The sequence below is a fragment of the Salvia splendens genome, chromosome 14, assembly GCF_004379255.2.
Source record: "Salvia splendens isolate huo1 chromosome 14, SspV2, whole genome shotgun sequence".
Taxonomy (NCBI): Eukaryota; Viridiplantae; Streptophyta; class Magnoliopsida; order Lamiales; family Lamiaceae; genus Salvia; species Salvia splendens.
The window spans coordinates 30,056,954-30,073,656 of NC_056045.1; the positions used below are offsets into that span (position 1 = coordinate 30,056,954).

The 16,703-nt window shown below is 35.4% G+C and overlaps 2 protein-coding genes across 3 annotated transcripts; one reads left to right on the forward strand and one right to left on the reverse strand.

Annotated features, from left to right (window-relative positions):
• Positions 1 to 214: 214 nt before the first annotated feature.
• LOC121765994 lies at positions 215 to 2,702 on the reverse strand. The gene is made up of 5 exons (XM_042162318.1): positions 2,470 to 2,702; positions 1,498 to 2,154; positions 1,171 to 1,259; positions 709 to 808; positions 215 to 606 (listed from the first exon to the last, which is right to left on the reverse strand). Exons 1-5 carry the CDS (start codon positions 2,626 to 2,628, stop codon positions 475 to 477), a joined length of 1,137 nt encoding a protein of 378 aa, XP_042018252.1. The 5' UTR covers positions 2,629 to 2,702; the 3' UTR covers positions 215 to 474.
• A 4,607-nt stretch (positions 2,703 to 7,309) lies between these two features.
• Positions 7,310 to 16,644, forward strand: LOC121765179 (phosphatidylinositol-3-phosphatase myotubularin-1-like). 2 transcript variants are annotated; one of them, XM_042161231.1, is made up of 19 exons: positions 7,310 to 7,482; positions 7,581 to 7,655; positions 8,192 to 8,266; positions 8,795 to 8,866; positions 9,344 to 9,413; positions 9,773 to 9,822; positions 10,225 to 10,514; positions 10,620 to 10,693; positions 10,764 to 10,827; positions 11,011 to 11,076; positions 11,273 to 11,372; positions 11,481 to 11,594; positions 12,059 to 12,228; positions 12,736 to 12,820; positions 13,154 to 13,357; positions 13,917 to 13,976; positions 14,071 to 14,135; positions 14,813 to 15,089; positions 15,714 to 16,644. In XM_042161231.1, the coding sequence occupies exons 1-19, from the start codon at positions 7,372 to 7,374 to the stop codon at positions 16,218 to 16,220; spliced, it is 2,529 nt and encodes an 842-aa protein (XP_042017165.1). In that variant the 5' UTR covers positions 7,310 to 7,371; the 3' UTR covers positions 16,221 to 16,644. The 2 variants fall into 2 exon arrangements, with proteins under 2 accessions (XP_042017165.1, XP_042017166.1); XM_042161232.1 differs by lacking the exon at positions 7,310 to 7,482 and having other exon boundaries at positions 7,593 to 7,655; positions 8,773 to 8,866.
• Positions 16,645 to 16,703: the final 59 nt, after the last annotated feature.

The window sequence follows — 16,703 nt, forward strand, 5'->3', positions numbered from 1 at the left end:
TACAAATTGAAGTGCACTAAATCTCTCTCTCCGCGACGATAAAACACAACTTAGTTGCCAACAATAAGTTAGGAGATCGAGTTATCACGAAGACGACGATGAAACACGACTTAGTTGCCAACAATAAGTTAGGAGATCGAGTTATCACGAAGACGAGGGTTAATATAGAATCATTACTGATCCTCTGGAAAAAATAAAGCCTCCCAAAGCATACTAGTTGCAAAAATTCAACTGCATAAAACATGAATTGCAGTTCTCATTGTGTGAATTGTATTCTCTCATGACGTACAAAATTGCAGCCTTTTTCTAAGTGAAACCAACTCCGACATTTCTAATTGATGCAAGAAAGCCTTATGCAATATCATTGCACCCAAATAATATTGAAGCTATACTCCGATGCACCGGAGAACGAACTAAACATTACAAAATTTCACTCACGAATAAACCCGTATGGCATTTCAGTTGCCGATTGATTCAGCTATCGGATGAAATATTCACGCAGTCGGAGAAGACAACTGTTCTAAGACTTCCAGTGATGTGTTGCCTTACGGCTTTGACTGCGTCGAAGTAGGCACCACTAGAAGGGGATTCCAATCCATCAACAACCTACGAGAAGTTGAGAACACCGAGATGTAAAAACTAACGAGGACACGTGGATGAAAATGTTTTGCAGAGAAAACTGTTATGCATGACAGATTAGTAAAATACCAGCAAGGAAACTCCAGATATGTCAACGGCCTCTAATGCGACAACTTCCAAAAGTCTATCGGGGGTGGAGACGAGAAACTCTGGTTCACAATTGTTTAAACTGCCAAATACAATGAGAACATGTCAAGAAAATCACTCCCATTGATATCAAATACACATATACGAAACAGCAGTAGAATGAAGGCATTGCTTTTCACATCAATAAGTTTTGGAAAAAGAACAGGACGCGAGCACGTAGATTTACATCAACTTGCAACATAATGAGTCAGAAAACAGTCACCCCTTTATCTAATGCCCGTCACTACTAATTGAAAAAAAATCCGCTGACTCTTAGATACGAGACTAAACAATCAGTGACCAAGATAAAGTAACGTGCATCTCTAGAAATCACAAACATCCGAATATTGCGTGTTGGCAGTAATCTGTTTTTGCATAAAAGGAGTAAACAGTTTGGAGACTAACCCGTCTATTTGATGGTCTATGGAGGCACCTGAATGCAAACTCACTGTATGTACGCCAAGCCCTTTCAACGGCTTGCAGACTCCGCGTACCTGTAGATGATGCAGGGCAGCATAATAAATTATCAAGACAGATTATCTTGGAACAGAAACCTTCAATAGTGATATAGTATCGTATCAATTAAAATTAGATGCACACTGTCGCGCAGTATATGTGATTGCACATTTCAGATATATGATTAACAACATAGCATCATCTAAGATCCCGACAGGTATATACACAGACAATTAATAGCCGACTAGATGGGAAATGGATAAGCGTCCTACAAACCTCGGAGGCTTTATCTTGAGATGGCACTAAATATAGAAGGAAAGGACCAGTAAACGATACACCCTCTTTCTCCTTCATTGAAATTATACCAGCAGCAGTAGATGCGATCCAAGAAATTTGCTCCCTTTTCGAGTCAGCTCCACTGGCCTCCAGCACATCTATTCCAGTACAGTAACAATTCCAAAAATCAAGTCCCCAAGCACTAGCAAATAGAGGTTCGTCCTTTTCACCACTTATGGCTGCTCCATTGTGCATAGCATCCTGTATCGTGTTCAAACACATAAGCAAAAACTTTGACGGGCTCCCAGAAACATTGTCCGAGACCATTTCTTCCCAAGAGCCTTTGGACCCTTCCCTCTTAATAATCTGGTGAGTCGGTTTCCCCAGATTGGTTGCGATCTCCGAACCCATAAACTTAATACACAAATGCAATGCTATCTTTCCCTTCTCCACGATCTGAGACTTCTCCGTTTTGTTCCCAGGAAGACGTCCACGTTGATCATTTCCTTTCACAAACTCCTTCTTCAACCTAGGAGATTTCTTATGCTTTAGCTTCCAATCTTCTTTCGAATCCCTCTTTCTTTTCCCTGTGGGTTCGGGTTTCCCCTTTCTTTCATTGAAAGGGTCCTCAAGAGAAGGAAGGCTGAAGCACATACCCTAAATAGCAACCAAAAAGCAAAAAAAAATCCCAATTTTCAACAACGTATCCCACCACTTTTAACATAAAACAGATTAGCTATAGCAAAGCCATAGCTTGAATTAACTATAACCAATACTTTTGCTTCAAATCATCAAATAATTAGCAAATCCAGCTTGAAATTAGCAACCAAATAGAATAAAACCTTAAAGATTAAACATTTACCTTCAAACAGCACGAACACCAAAATTAAACTCATATATTCCATAACAAGGAAATCAGAAATTGAACATCCAATAGCTCAATATTGGAAAATTTTCAATTGAATACGTTACCTGGCACTGGCGGCGCTTGCCGGATTGGCGGCGTTTCTTGGCGGCGATGAAAGCAGCGACGCGGCTGGAGACTTTTGACGAGGCATCCCTTTTACTTTCCGCCTTTCGATTGATCCTTTTGTTCCTCCTTCTGGTTATGGAATTATCGCTTAGCCCCATTTTCTCGCACCACGAAAGCTGAGAGAGAGAGAGTGGCGACTGCGAGCAGGTTTCCACTGGTTTTTGCTGTGTGATTTTTCACGCACTGAGTGTGTGTCTTTAGATTTTGGGTTTTAGGGATATGTTCGGTATTACATGTGATGTTGGGGGTATTTTCGTCATGGAAGTTTCGGGCCGAGGTAGTTTGGACTTTGGAATTTGTAGTTTGGGCCTTATAATCTAACTAATTTATAATGAATATAATAATTTCAATTATCTGTATTTTAAGAGATGATTAACTCAATTTTCTGTCAATAAAAAATATTATAATGCGTCTTTTTTTGTATATGTCACACATCACACCTTAGATTAGTGATAAATTAACTGTCTTTAACATGCAACAAAAATTCGATAAAAAAACCTAGCCACCTTATTTTACTATTATCCCTTTATATAGTATATTAGAACATGGAGTATAAGATAAGTCTTCCATATTTTAATACCGACAAAATCTATACTAATATAAATGGAGACTTGTTTGGAAAATTTACAAAAGTGCCACTGGGCTCACATTTAGCGGGAAACATCATGAAATATTGCCACCATCTTAGTTTATTTTTTATTATCTTATTGTAAAAGTCACTTTGTTTAATGTGAATCTTATGTGTGATTAATTATGTATGGACCGATCATTCCATGTAGGGTTGCAGCCTACATATTTCTATTAGCCTTTCATAGGCTTGATATAAAATACCACATATTTTTGTTAGCCTTTCATAGGCTTGATATAAAATACCACATATTTCTGTTGATATAAAATACCACTATTTTATTACAATATATCTATTTTTTCTTCTTCCAAAGCAATTCACTATTAGTTTCCCATGACTTTTGTCTGTGTAAAAGAAAATTTTGATATGTTACATACATATTCAAAACCTTTCATTCTTATGAGTCAAACGACATGTCAGAAATTCATTTTTTAAATGAAAATCAGAAACTGTAAAAGTATTAATTACCTTGATGCAGTTGTGAAAAAATACTGTTTGTCATCCAAGATTTACTTCTCATTGCAATTTGTCCCTGAAAAAATTTCTGTAGTGTCAAGATGTGTCAACACTAAATTTAGATACATAAAATTAATACAATAGGCAATATATTGATCCCTAACTTTCATTTCTCTGGGTCCATTAAATTTGAAAGGATTTCAAATTCTTTTCTGCAATGAAAATTCCAATTTGTTTGTATTATATAAAATATGATAAGCTTTCCAGTTACCACCAAAGATTAACATCTTTAGAGCTGTTTTTATTGTTTTGTATTCGTAATGAGTCCTAAAAACTGGCGCACCATTGTTAAGTAATTATGATGAGTAGTATTCAAAATCTTACTCAATTCAAGTGATCATTTTTTGAACCATTTGTCAGCTTACTGCATTTGTAATATTGAACACAGTACATTGTTCATGATTCTGAGGAAATTTCTAAGTAATTATAAGTTGGAATTTATTGAATAATGAATATGAAGGGTATGGATGATAGAATTAGTTGCACTTATAAAGGAAAGATGTCATACCTTTTTTTATCTTCTTCTCTCTCTTTAATCCTACTCCTTTATGTTATAATCATAGTGTAGGCTTCAAGCTCCCATGCGTGCTATGTAACATATGTTCATCTGTAATCATTTTGTAGATTCTGCTCTTTCATCTTCCTAGGCTGCTTCTCTCCTTTTTTGCATATATAGGCGACTGATATAGTATTATATTTGTCTAGGATTTGGTTTTGTTTTATTTTCAGTAAATAAGCCACATTTACATAGTATATCTGCACATGTTAATAATATGACAAGTTCTGTGGGCCTTAAATGAAGATTAATAGTTATAAACTTAAGTAATTAAATGGGTTTGCTTTGACCAATTTTAATAATAGAACTATATATACTAAAAAATTGGCTGATTTATGTGGTACATAGTTTTTTATTATATTCTGGAAACTAAATTTTTTTTAGTGATAGATTTTTATTTTGCTATATAGAACGTCAGATTAATGATTGTGTTTTCTAGGGAACCTGCAATGGTTTCTTTGATATATTTTAAAATGGCATGCAGACTCTTTTTTACCTTATAAATACTCTTCCTAAACACTTCTACAATAATTCATTTACCTTTAGTCCTTTACTACTTCAGATATCTCAGCAGTATCCTCAACTGTAACTAATCCTCTCACAATTTAGGTAGTTCTTTTTCTATCTAAACTACTCAACTATACTTTTAATCATAAACTGACTGTTGTTTAGTACCTTATTCATGTTTTCTCAGTAAGCTGACTTCTATTTTCAGTAATGAGATTGTTGTTTACCTTCTTTGACAGTTCGTATTGCAGTTAAGTCCTGTCTTGCTAATTGATTTTTCAAATTTTGTACCTTGATACCTGCATAACATACGATAATGAGTAAATTTTGTGTTGAAATATATTTTGATAAGAAATTTTATAACATAGTATATGAGGGAGAGGCTGAGTTTTTTCTCTATTTGTTTCCTATATATAATCAGCTTAATAGGACTCATAATTTAGAAAAACCAATCCAGTAGAATCCTACACAAGAAATAAAATGATATCTACTATTAGTTAATATCTCATGACACTATCTGATTCTATTAGAAGCTCTATGTAGTGTTCTAAACTTATAATGAGCTTGTTGTCTACCTTATGTGACATTCTGTTTTGAATTTGAAAGAATCTGAGTTCCTTTCTTGCTACTTGATTTGCAATTTGTGTTCCTGAATCCCTGCAAAAAAACAGTTCTTAATTAGTAAATGTTAAGTTGAAATACAAATTGACATAGAGATGTTTATTATTCAGAAGTAACTGAATTAATGGCACCTTTTATCACCTTGGTTGATAATCTTCATCCCAAGATCTCTAATTATGAATAAACCATTTTTTGTATATCTATGGTACAATATCAATGAGAAAATATTGTTAGTTATAATTTCAAGGCAAAATGAACAAATTTTAAATCAAAAGGCAATTTCACAACAATTAACTTTAGATGTGTTTTCAAATAATTTTACGATCTATTAAACCCATATGTTGGACCCTATTTTTAAAATTAGGGCATATGAAAAGGTATTTTTGGGTTTTGTGACACTTTTTAGGTTAACTGCTACTTAAGTGAAGACAACACTGGAATTTTGATATAAGTTAAAATTACTGGATTGTTGTTGTTTATCTAAGTTATTTGAGTTTTGTGACACTTTTTGGGTTTTGTGACACTTTTTAGGTTAAAAGCTATTTTGTGACACTTTTTAGGTTAAAATTACTGGATTGTTGTTGTTTATCTAAGTTTTGGTTCCTATATTTGAATATTTATATTTTGTTGATCACATTTGTTGAGCTCTTTGTTTATTCCAATTATATGATTTTTACTTTCTGATCTTTACTCACACAGTATTTTCTTTACAGGGGCGGACCTACATATAAATGGGGTAGGGCTTTAGCCCCTAATGAATCTAATTTTTTTTAAATTTTCTATTATAAAGTTTCAAAATGTATCCATATTTTACACATATTATAGTATAAAAGCCCCTATTTATAATCTAAATTACTTGTAAATTTATTTTTAAATAAAATTTTGAAAATTTATCCCATACTCGTATTTATTTCTGCGTCCGCCCCTGTTTCTTTATTTGTATATCTTAATCTAATTAACTCATACTCTTTTATCATTAATCACACATCATCTTTTTATCATTTATTTTATTTTATTTACTCCATTTATATCATAAATTAAAATTGTATAAATTATCAGTATAATTTGAACTGTTTCATTCACTAGAAAATAATAAATTCTTCATTTAAAATGAGATAATATAAGTATATTTTTTATTTTTGTAAATCTTCACCTTGTTTCAAGTTCTTATTTTCTATAAGTTCGTAAAAACTTTATACATTTTTTGAAACTCTTATGTCACGTGCATAGCACGTGTGTTAATACTAGTTTATATTAATAATACAAGGAAACATACATTTTTATGTTCCAATTATTAGTGTCTTTTAGTAATATTCTTCAATTTAATAAATTTTAAACATACATACAATAGTTAATTTGAGCTTCAACCCGCAAATTTTCAACTATTCTAGAATATATCCCACATTCGTTTTTAGTATCAACCATCCCTAACTATAAGTACTTATTTTTTTAATAAAATATCTCTATATAAATTCAGTAACGAAAATCGATTCATATTGTCAGATTCTAATGTTTCTTTTTCCCATTTGAACACATGAAACTACGCTGTTTTTGCATTATAGCAAAATGTACCAATGAATAACAATATTTTTGTATTCTCAATTTTTAGCGTGTTTCATAAAGTGTCATCAACATTGAAAAAAATAAATTTTTTGATATTTTTTTGTGAAATGACATCGTTTCAAACTACGATGAAATGAATAACCTTTTGGTGAAATGCTACTATAATTTTGTAAAAATTATGATCATTTGATAAAAAAAAGTAAATTGAACATATTCATGAGCTAAATTTGACAAAATATAATTTTGATTTACAATTTATTTTTGTAGTACTAACTAACAAGCGGTTGGGCCCGCGTCAGATGGGGCCTACGTAGTGACGTGTCACGCTGACGTTGATCACCCGCATCAACACACAAATTCGTCAATTCACAAATTTAGCACAATTTTTCTCTCAATTTGTCACCGATTAAGCTGAATCCTTTCCCCAATTCGATCTGTATATGCAACCGTATGTCTATACCGAGAGCGAGGTCCGGACGGTCGACGCCGCTCCGTCAACCGGAGCCGGAGAAAATCGACGGCGACGGCAGCTGGGACACCCTCGAATGGACCAAAGTTGATGTATTGTCAATTTCATCGCAATGCGCTGTTTTTTCTGTAATTTCTAGGTTTTCGGAAAATGTGCGTGATTGATTTGTGATTTTCCTTTTTTTTTCCAGCAAGTTTCGACTCTGAGGCCTGTGCCGCAGGGTTTGCAGCAGTTGTTGTTCGATGGGGAGTTTGTCATAGTAGAGGTGATGTTGAAAATTTGAGCTTCTTTGGTGGTTGTGTGGCTATCAATTTGGATTGTATGATTTCTTGTAGTGTTTGATTTTGAGGATGTGAATTTGGATTAAAATTCGTATTAACTTATTTGAAGTAGCTTCAAGATGCTAATCATAACTATGCAATATGGAAATTTTTCTGGTAAGTGTAATGTAAGATTTCTGGATGATGAAATTTTTTAGAAAAGCTTGTATTAAGTGAAGGTGTAATCTAGTGTTTATGGATGTTTACGTGATTTCTGGTGAGTATTAGGATTTTAGCTGCTGGTAATCTGTGTATTGCTTAGAAGAGGTGTAATTTGTAGATTATGCGTTAAGAGTACTGAGACTATATAAGGCCATTCTCGTTCTTGATGTTGCTAGAGAGTGGTGGTTATGTATTGGTAAGGATGCAAATATGCTTTATGCTGATTGATAATATTTTGAAAAAAAGAAGCTATCTTCCACATTCTTTGCATCTTCAATAAGAATATTCTGGGGTGACTTAATTGAAGATTTATTTCCAGGGACATGGCGTTGTTCTTGTGAATACGGACGAGGCAGGAGATTTATATGTGACAAATTTTCGTCTTCTTTTCTTGGTAAGACACTAAAGTTCATTCCTCTGTTGATAATACAGTCTCTTTCATTTTGTACTAAAATTTAGGGCGTTTCTACTTTATTGGCAGTTTGCCATATATCATGCTGCTAAAACATTAAGGTTAGGACTGTAGTCTTGCACTTATTCTGGTTTGATTATTCTCGTTACACACTTCGTACGAGGGAAAGGCCATCTGCACAAGCAAGAGCTATAGCTTAACTAATGAATAAGTATCTTGTGTGGAAGCCATTGTTAATCATAATTTACCCACTAAACTTTATGCTGACTGCTTGGATGTCTAGATCTCATTCAGTCACATTAAAACTTGTTGAGTTTTGATTCGGTCTTCACCATCAGGACATATGCGTCAAATACAATCTTTTGTGCTTTACCTTATGAAATTCAACCACATTCGCAGGCAAATTTCTGGATTGCATTTGTTTTATAAATCAAAGTATTTCCTTTTGATGTAATATTTGGAAAATAAATGTAACCTTTTGCTTATAGGACTGTTCCTTTTTTTTCCTAGAGCGATGGATCTAGAAGCATTATAGGACTTGGCACAATACCATTGGCGGCAATTGAGAAGTTCAGCAGAACTGTAAGTTGTAATGAATGGAGTCTGTAACCTTCACTCTTCTTCTGGTGTGTACATGCTAGTTTGTCTATTTTTATATTTTGTTACTATACATCCTTTGGAGAAGCTAATCACAAAGAATTTTACATCCTAATAGTTTTCTATGTTAGGAATCATTATTGCAAATCATTTTCAAGAGTTAAATCCTAATAGTTTTCTCTAATTTCTGTGATAGACAATTTAAGCACTTTGCCCCTTCCCATCGGGAAATTGCCCTTTTGGCCCCGAGTTATGGCTTTAACCTACTTGTCACAGCAATTATTTTTCCAGTTTGATAAAATTGTACTTTCCTAAGAAAAATGTGATGGTTTTCCTTTCACACTTCTATGCATCTCATGCTACTTTTTGCTTTGTTTATTTCTTGAACTCTCTCCCTAAAGCAGTTGTTTTGCTAGTTCATAATGCATGATCTTGAACTCTGATATTCTTTATTGGCTGAAGGGTATGAAGCTGCCATCAGCTCCTAAGCAGATTGATAAGAATCCATCTCAACGATTGCTTCAGGTCATTGGTATGCTTCTTAGCATCATTTCTCAAAAAGTAAATATATAGAGAGGCGAGAGCAATCAAAAATATTTGGATAAGAATACTGAGATAGTTGAATGAAGGTTTTGAATTTTCTTGCGGTAATTGAATGTCAGCTTAATTGTAAATTACTACCTCATGTGTCCAATTATAATGACCCACAATTTCTGGGCATGATTATTAAGAAGCCTACTTGTTTAGACCCTTCCTGTTGAAGGCAAATGGGATAGATGGGGTAATTTTTAGCTTTTGCATAAATGATTGTTCTGTCACTGTGTTTGTATCTCATGATTATGATGTGTGGTTGTTTGCGTTTGATTGTATTATTCTTATAAACCTTTGCAGGTAAAGATATGAGAATTGTTGTCTTTGGCTTTCGGCCTCGGACGAAACAGGTCAGTCATCCTGGATGTGGAAGTTTATGTATATGATGATTTTCCTAACCTAATCTGGTGATTATATTCATGATGTTTATGGTATTCGATGAAGAGAAACAATTTCTAAAATAAGCTTGCCTTAAAACCTTTAAATAATTCTTTTAATTTGTTTGAATACTACAAAGTAGTATATTTATAATGCAAGGCGCTACGTAGAGTCAGGAAAGTCTCACCTTTTTCGGGGTTTCCAAAAACCTGAGATAAGTATCAACATTCATTTGTTTGGTGTGGGATATGCACTGGGGCAACTAAATCAGTTTACCTTTTTAAGCATCTCAGTTATGCTTATAGGTTCTACTATTGTTGTTGAAGATGGTCATCTGAATCCCATTGTTATGCAATAAAATGCTTATTTTACAGAGGCGTGCTGTTTTTGATGCTATATCAAGGTGGACTAGACCAGCTAGACTTTGGGATCTCTATGCTTTTGCTGCTGGAACTTCAAGATACAGTAACACGACCCCTAAGGTGCGGTTATTGAATGAGTACTTCCGGCTTCTTGGGCTAGAATCACGCAATGCTTGCCCTAGAACACTTGAAGATGGATCATTCACACTGTCCAATGAATGGTGGAGAATAAGCAATTTGAACTCTAACTATACAATGTGCCCTACCTATCCATTTGCCTTGCTTATTCCAAACTCCATCAGGTAAGAAAATCTATGTGGTTCTGTTTTTTCATGCGAGCCACTGCTAGATTTCAAGCTAATAGTCTTAGTGGTTTCGATCATGCCTTTCCTTGCAACTTCTGTCAGCGATGTCGAGATACTGCAGGCTTGTTCCTTCCGTGCACGGTGTAGATTGCCTGTAATTTGCTGGTGTAACCCAGGTGCGAGCTGAATTCACATTATAATATTTCTATATATCATGTTGAAGTTAGGCTGACTGGTTAGCTGCAGGAACTGGAGCTGTCCTAGCGCGATCTTCACAACCGCTGGTTGGCCTCATGATGAACATGAGAAGGTGATTATAGGATGTAAAAAATATCCTGTCAGTCTGCTGGTTTGAAAGGGTTGTGGGTGATTTCATAGATACTGTAATTTATGACTGTGATCATAGTGAGAAATAGTTCTAAATGAACTTGTAGTTTCATTCCTCTCTCATAATCCATATATGGTCTTCTGAACCCATACACTCTTTTTGCAGCAATTCTGATGAGAAACTAGTTGCCGCACTTTGGACTCAACTTTCTGGAGTAAGGGAGCGCAGGAGGTAACTTATTTTCATTGAGTTTACATCACTATTCATATTCTTCTCTATAGTTCAACCATGTTTGGCCCTCCATGATCGTACTTTGTTTGTTATCAAGCAACTGAATCACCTGAAATTCATATTGAGTTTGAGGTATTTAACTAAAATATCTCCAGTACTTTCATTGGTGAATCATCAAATCCAAATTTTCATCTAGGAAGCTATATATAGCAGATGCAAGGCCTAGGAAAAATGCATTGGCGAATGGTGCAATGGGAGGTGGGTCAGAGTCCTCCGCCAACTACTCTCAGTCTGAGGTCTATCTAAATCCATAGTCAAATTGTGCATCCTAACTTTTAGAAGCACTTATTACTGTGTTTCTGTAAGTGGTTCCTTCTTCTCATCCTCCCTTTTCCACTCTTCAGATCGTCTTCTTTGGTATAGACAATATACACGCAATGCGCGATAGTCTTGCTCGGCTTAGAGACTATGTTGATACTCATGGTGCCAAATCATCAGATGGGATGTCTTCTTTTTTGGTATGATTTTGTTGCACCTCAAGAGAATAATTTGTTTATCCACATTGGTTCTTTTTTGGGAGATTAATGATATCCTTTACATGTAGAGCTGGGATTTTGTTTACATTTGTTGTTGCAATCACTCTTCACTCATTTACTTTAAGTCTACTTAAGGAATTTACTGACATTACCTTTTTTACAGTCTTCCATTAGTCTTCTTTCTGTAGAGTCCTTGTGTCTGCAAAAGGTGTTTTCAAAGGGATTGAAAAATCAGCATTCTTTCTCTTGGGTTTATGTTATGATGTAAAGAAGAGAAAGTTCTGTTAGCAAAGTTCTTCAGTTGTTTCCATCGAGTAATGTGGTGTCGTGATGTTTTCATCTTTCAGAAATTATAGCAGAGTTAGGGGTTACAAGAAATGATATTTAGTCTATTTGCTAGTAATATTTATAAGTTTATACTTGTATTCTTGCCCTTCTATTGACAGAGGCATGGTGGATGGACTTGGGGAGGAGGAAATCTCAGCAGTATGTCTGCTTCAGTCTCAACTTTGGGGGACAGCGGTTGGTTGATACATGTTCAGAGTGTTTTGGCTGGCTCAGCATGGATTGCTGCTCGCATTGCTCTAGAATCAGCTACAGTGCTAGTCCATTGTAGGTAGGATATTTTATTGTATCTTCCTGGTTGAACCTGTTTGCTGACTGGTCCTATTGGTGGTATAATATAAATGTTTCTTGATTCTGAAAACCTCACCCTTAGTTATCTACAGATCATAACATAGGGAATATATATATGTTGCTAGTGCTTTCTCTAAAGTAGCACTTATTAAATACTATACATTAATCTTTGGTCCTCATCAAGATACTTGGCAAATGGAACTCCATTTGTACTTAGTATTTTTTGCACTTATGTGTCATCCAGAACATATTATCTCTTTCCAATATTTCCTGGAAGCCCAGGACAGGGAGAAGAAATTTAAAAACTGTTTTATGAATGCATAATACAGAAGTGATGCACATCTAAGTTTTCAACCATAATTTTTGGCTGCTTCAAATGGATATAATTTGTTCATTTTGTGCATCATTTTCAAATCTATTATTATTAAAGACCGAGAACAACTGATTGATTTGATCTTTTATGAATGTTCCAAAATGATGTTTGCAGTGATGGATGGGACAGAACAAGTCAGCTGGTTTCTCTTGCAAGTTTGTTGCTTGATCCATACTACCGGACATTCAAGGGTTTCCAGGTATGGCTAGTCATTGTGTTTGATGCAATAGCCAATTATGTAGATTACATCTTGTTCATTATACCTGTTGCTAAGGTTTTATTAAATACTCCCTCTGTCCTATATATTGGCCTATTTTTCTTGGCAAGGGTTTTCAGGAATGTTGCTTATTGGTGTAAAGGTGAGTGGGTAGTAAAGTATTAGTTAAAGGTGTGTGAGTGATACAAGTGTTCCAAAAAGGAAATAGTCCAATATATATGCCCGAAAAGGAAAACAAGTCAATATATATGGGACGAGGGAGTATGAGAAGAGATTGGCTTTTGTAACTGAGTTCAAATCTTTCTGAATAAACAGGCTCTTGTAGAAAAAGACTGGCTTGCGTTTGGTCATCCATTTTCAGATCGTCTAGGACTGCCTACTGTGTCAGGAAGTGAAAGCATTCCTGAATTTACACGGCAGGCATCTACTGGGAGTTTAACTTCATCTCCAAGTCGCCAATCATCTGCCCAGGCTAATTCTTCTCATGCACAAAATAATTGTTCACCCATCTTTCTGCAGGTAGATGTACTAGAAACATTGGCAGATCAATTGATGCTTAATTATTGCTACCATTATATTTTTGTCTCTACTTGTTGAGATCATTCATGGAAGTAGCTATCTTTTAGAAAGTAGATTTTGTAGCACCAGTCTAGTAAATGATTTTAGGGGGGTTTGAAAAGGGTAATTGCTTTGCCTTAAATAATTAGAGCTAAAGAGCATATTCATGCTGTGCATTTATGTTATAGTCACCACTCTACGATTTTCAATGGGTTAAAGAAATACTAATGCTTGCATCTCAATTTCATTAAGACTAGATTTTACTGTATGGCAGTTGGACACCAGCTCATTATCTACTTTAGTAACCAGTGCCAAAATAATATGAACAGATGAAGCAGATTTGATCATGATTTCGGAAGTGATTATAGTCATTTGTCACTTATAGAAGCGCAGTCCAACTGGCATAGTTACAGTCTGATTATTTTTGTCACAAAGAGCCCTATGTGTGAATTGAGTTTTGTGATGAATATCTTATGACACCTTTTCTTTTGGGGTCACTGACTACAGTTTTTTTCTACAGTGGGTTGATTGCATTTCCCAATTGTTACGAATGTATCCCTTTGCCTTTGAGTTTTCTTCGGTAATGTACCTTCATCCGATGCATAATGAGATAGCTAATTTTGATGATATTAAGCTATAACGCTGCCTGCTAACTCTATCTTATGGCTTTGCAGGTATTCCTGGTAGATTTACTAGACTGTGTTCTTTCTTGCCGGTTTGGAAACTTTTTCTGCAACAGGTATAGACCTTTTCTTTCCTTGCTAGTTCTCTGCCATAATAATGGAATAATTATGTTATCTTCTTTGCAGGTTGTCTGTTTTATGTATAGTTTTTTTAGTATGGATATTGCTGAATAAATCATAAAATAATGAACTATTTTGCAAATTCAATACAGCTTTAAAACATTTCAATAATACCACCATCTTTTTTTTCAAATCTGTGGAAACTCCACATTCCCAAAATTTTCAAGAAATTTGGACTGTATACCGCTGAAATGACATTGTTTTAATGCTGAAAAAATTGGGGGTGTTGGATTTGCCACAAACGGGAAGGTGATGATATTATTGAGACGTTTTAAAAGTTGTGCTCAATTTACAAAGTAGAGTAGAACTTGTGATCTATTCAACAATCACCAAAGACGTACAAAGTTTAATCATAAAGCAGGGATTTCATCTATAAAAGCTAGTTCTTTCCTATTTACCCCAATATCTGCTCATATATAAAGTATATGAATTAGAATTACAATCGACAACCATGCTGTGTGGTGAGGGATTTTAGTTGGTAACCACGGCCATGATTATAGAAGTCTGAGCTTGGCTTTTGCATCATGCAACAAACAACTTGACTGTGGAAAAAACGTATCGATATTTTGGTTTATATTGTTAGTTTTGTCTGATTTATTCTTTGTAAAACCAGTGAGAAAGAAAGGCATCAAGCTGGTATTTATGATGCGTGTGGGTGCATGTGGGTGTATTTAGCTGAGTTGCGGGATTCAGATAGGCCTTCCGGTCATTATAACCACTTCTACGATGCATCAAAATTTCAAGGTCCATTATTACCTCCAGCAGCAGCTTTAGCACCAACGCTTTGGCCGCAGTTCCACCTTCGATGGGCTTGTCCATCAGAATCCCAAGGTGGAGAGTTAGAAGCACACTGTAGAAACATGGCTGAGAAATTATCTGAATTGCAGAAGGTACGTAATTTGTTTCTCTTCATCATCGTTCACCTAAGATCCTCTCTTTCTGCTGTGTCGTATACTTCCTTTCTAGTTTAAAATCCATGTGTTGCATATATGCACAAACAATAGTGTGAGAAATCGCCAAATCGACAAGCTTAGGCAGGGTGTGGAATAATGGATGCATGGTAGATTCAGTTTCATATGTTGGTATTTAATCGAGAACACAACATAAACCACATTAAAAGGAACTGTTTGTTTAACATGAGGAATGAGGAAGATAATATTTCCAGTCCTTTTCTAGAAAACAAACAAAATTAAAATTGTGGTCTCCAAAAGAAATGACCATCTGTTAACCCCAGCATGAGCTCTAAACTACGTTCCACTCTAAGTAGGAATAACTACCTGGATTTGGATTCTTTTGTACAAGTAGGATCATCTAACTGGATTCGTATGTTTATATCGGTTTGGGTAGTCGGGAACGGCTTAGTATATAAGATGGGCTGGGATGGTGATTTTATTATTTTTGCTTACACAAAAAACCCCTTTAGAAAAAGCTCTAGATTGCTGTAAAGCCCAATAATTATTTTCCCAATAATTGATATAATCGAAGAGTAATCAGATAGTATCAAATGTTGGCAGGCAAAAGATTTAGCAGAGGCAAAACTTAGAGAAACAACATCAGCTGTGGAGTCTTTGACAGATGAGTTGCGAAACGAGAAACTCAGCAGCAGCTCAGCAAGGGACTGGGCTAGGAGTGCCAAAAAGGAAAATGTTGCTATAAAACGGGCAATACAAGCACTCGGGTCCAAAGTCCAGTTTTCTGAAGAAGGTGATTGCATTGTTAGCATCGAAAGCATAGCAACAGAGATTCCTCAAAAATCTCTCTTTTCCACTGCGGGCACGCGGAGTGATGAGAAACCAGATGGTCCCGTGTATGTTGCTCGTCATGAAGATGATGACGACTCCATCAACCCTATATGCCGGGTATGTGAATCTTTGTGCCCTCTACGCACCCACCGCGAGGGAGGGTGTAGATGGCCCGAAGCTGGCTGTGCCCAGTTCGGTAGTCAGTTTGTTGGCCTAAAGGCTAACTTTGATGCTTTCGACCGGCTTTCTATATACGATAGCTATTTTGATTCACAATAGCAGCTTAGGAGTTTTTTACAAGACATTTTTGTGAGACAAAATTATAAAGACCCTCAGTTGGACACGGGTCTTCGGGAGTGTATATACATCTTGAACAGAGTTAGCACAAGCCGGACTCGATTTCTGGCGATCCACGTAGGTAGAAACAAGGCTAAGTTCCTTCTTTTAACTCAAGCTTATTGTCATCATGGATCAGGTAGTATTTAGCATTCTGGTGAATAGAATCCCAATCCCAATCCCAATCCCAAATCAGTAGCTCTAGCTCTAACTTTTTCGCAATCCTTTAGATGAATAAATGCATTTTGTCTCTTTCATACTTCAACTAAGATCAATAACTACAATATATTGAAATATCTTTGGAGGAATGGTCAGATGCATTTTGTCAGATGCAATCATTAATTTACTCTTTTGGCATATTCTGATAGATTCTACGTGCCGTGTTGCAAATTTTGTCCTTGTATGAAATTGCTAACCAGTTGTGAT

Bases quoted from the DNA above. Each gene is read 5' to 3' on its own strand.
- LOC121765179 (XM_042161231.1), top strand. From the start codon at position 7,372: ATGTCTATACCGAGAGCGAGGTCCGGACGGTCGACGCCGCTCCGTCAA. The intron at 10,515-10,619 runs GTAAGAAAATCT...AACTTCTGTCAG, and splicing joins CTTATTCCAAACTCCATCAG to CGATGTCGAGATACTGCAGG. The intron at 11,077-11,272 runs GTAACTTATTTT...ATTTTCATCTAG, and splicing joins GGAGTAAGGGAGCGCAGGAG to GAAGCTATATATAGCAGATG.
- LOC121765994 (XM_042162318.1), bottom strand. From the start codon at position 2,628: ATGGGGCTAAGCGATAATTCCATAACCAGAAGGAGGAACAAAAGGATC. The intron at 809-1,170 runs GTTAGTCTCCAA...TGTATTTGGCAG, and splicing joins ATAGACCATCAAATAGACGG to TTTAAACAATTGTGAACCAG. The intron at 607-708 runs GTATTTTACTAA...AACTTCTCGTAG, and splicing joins TATCTGGAGTTTCCTTGCTG to GTTGTTGATGGATTGGAATC.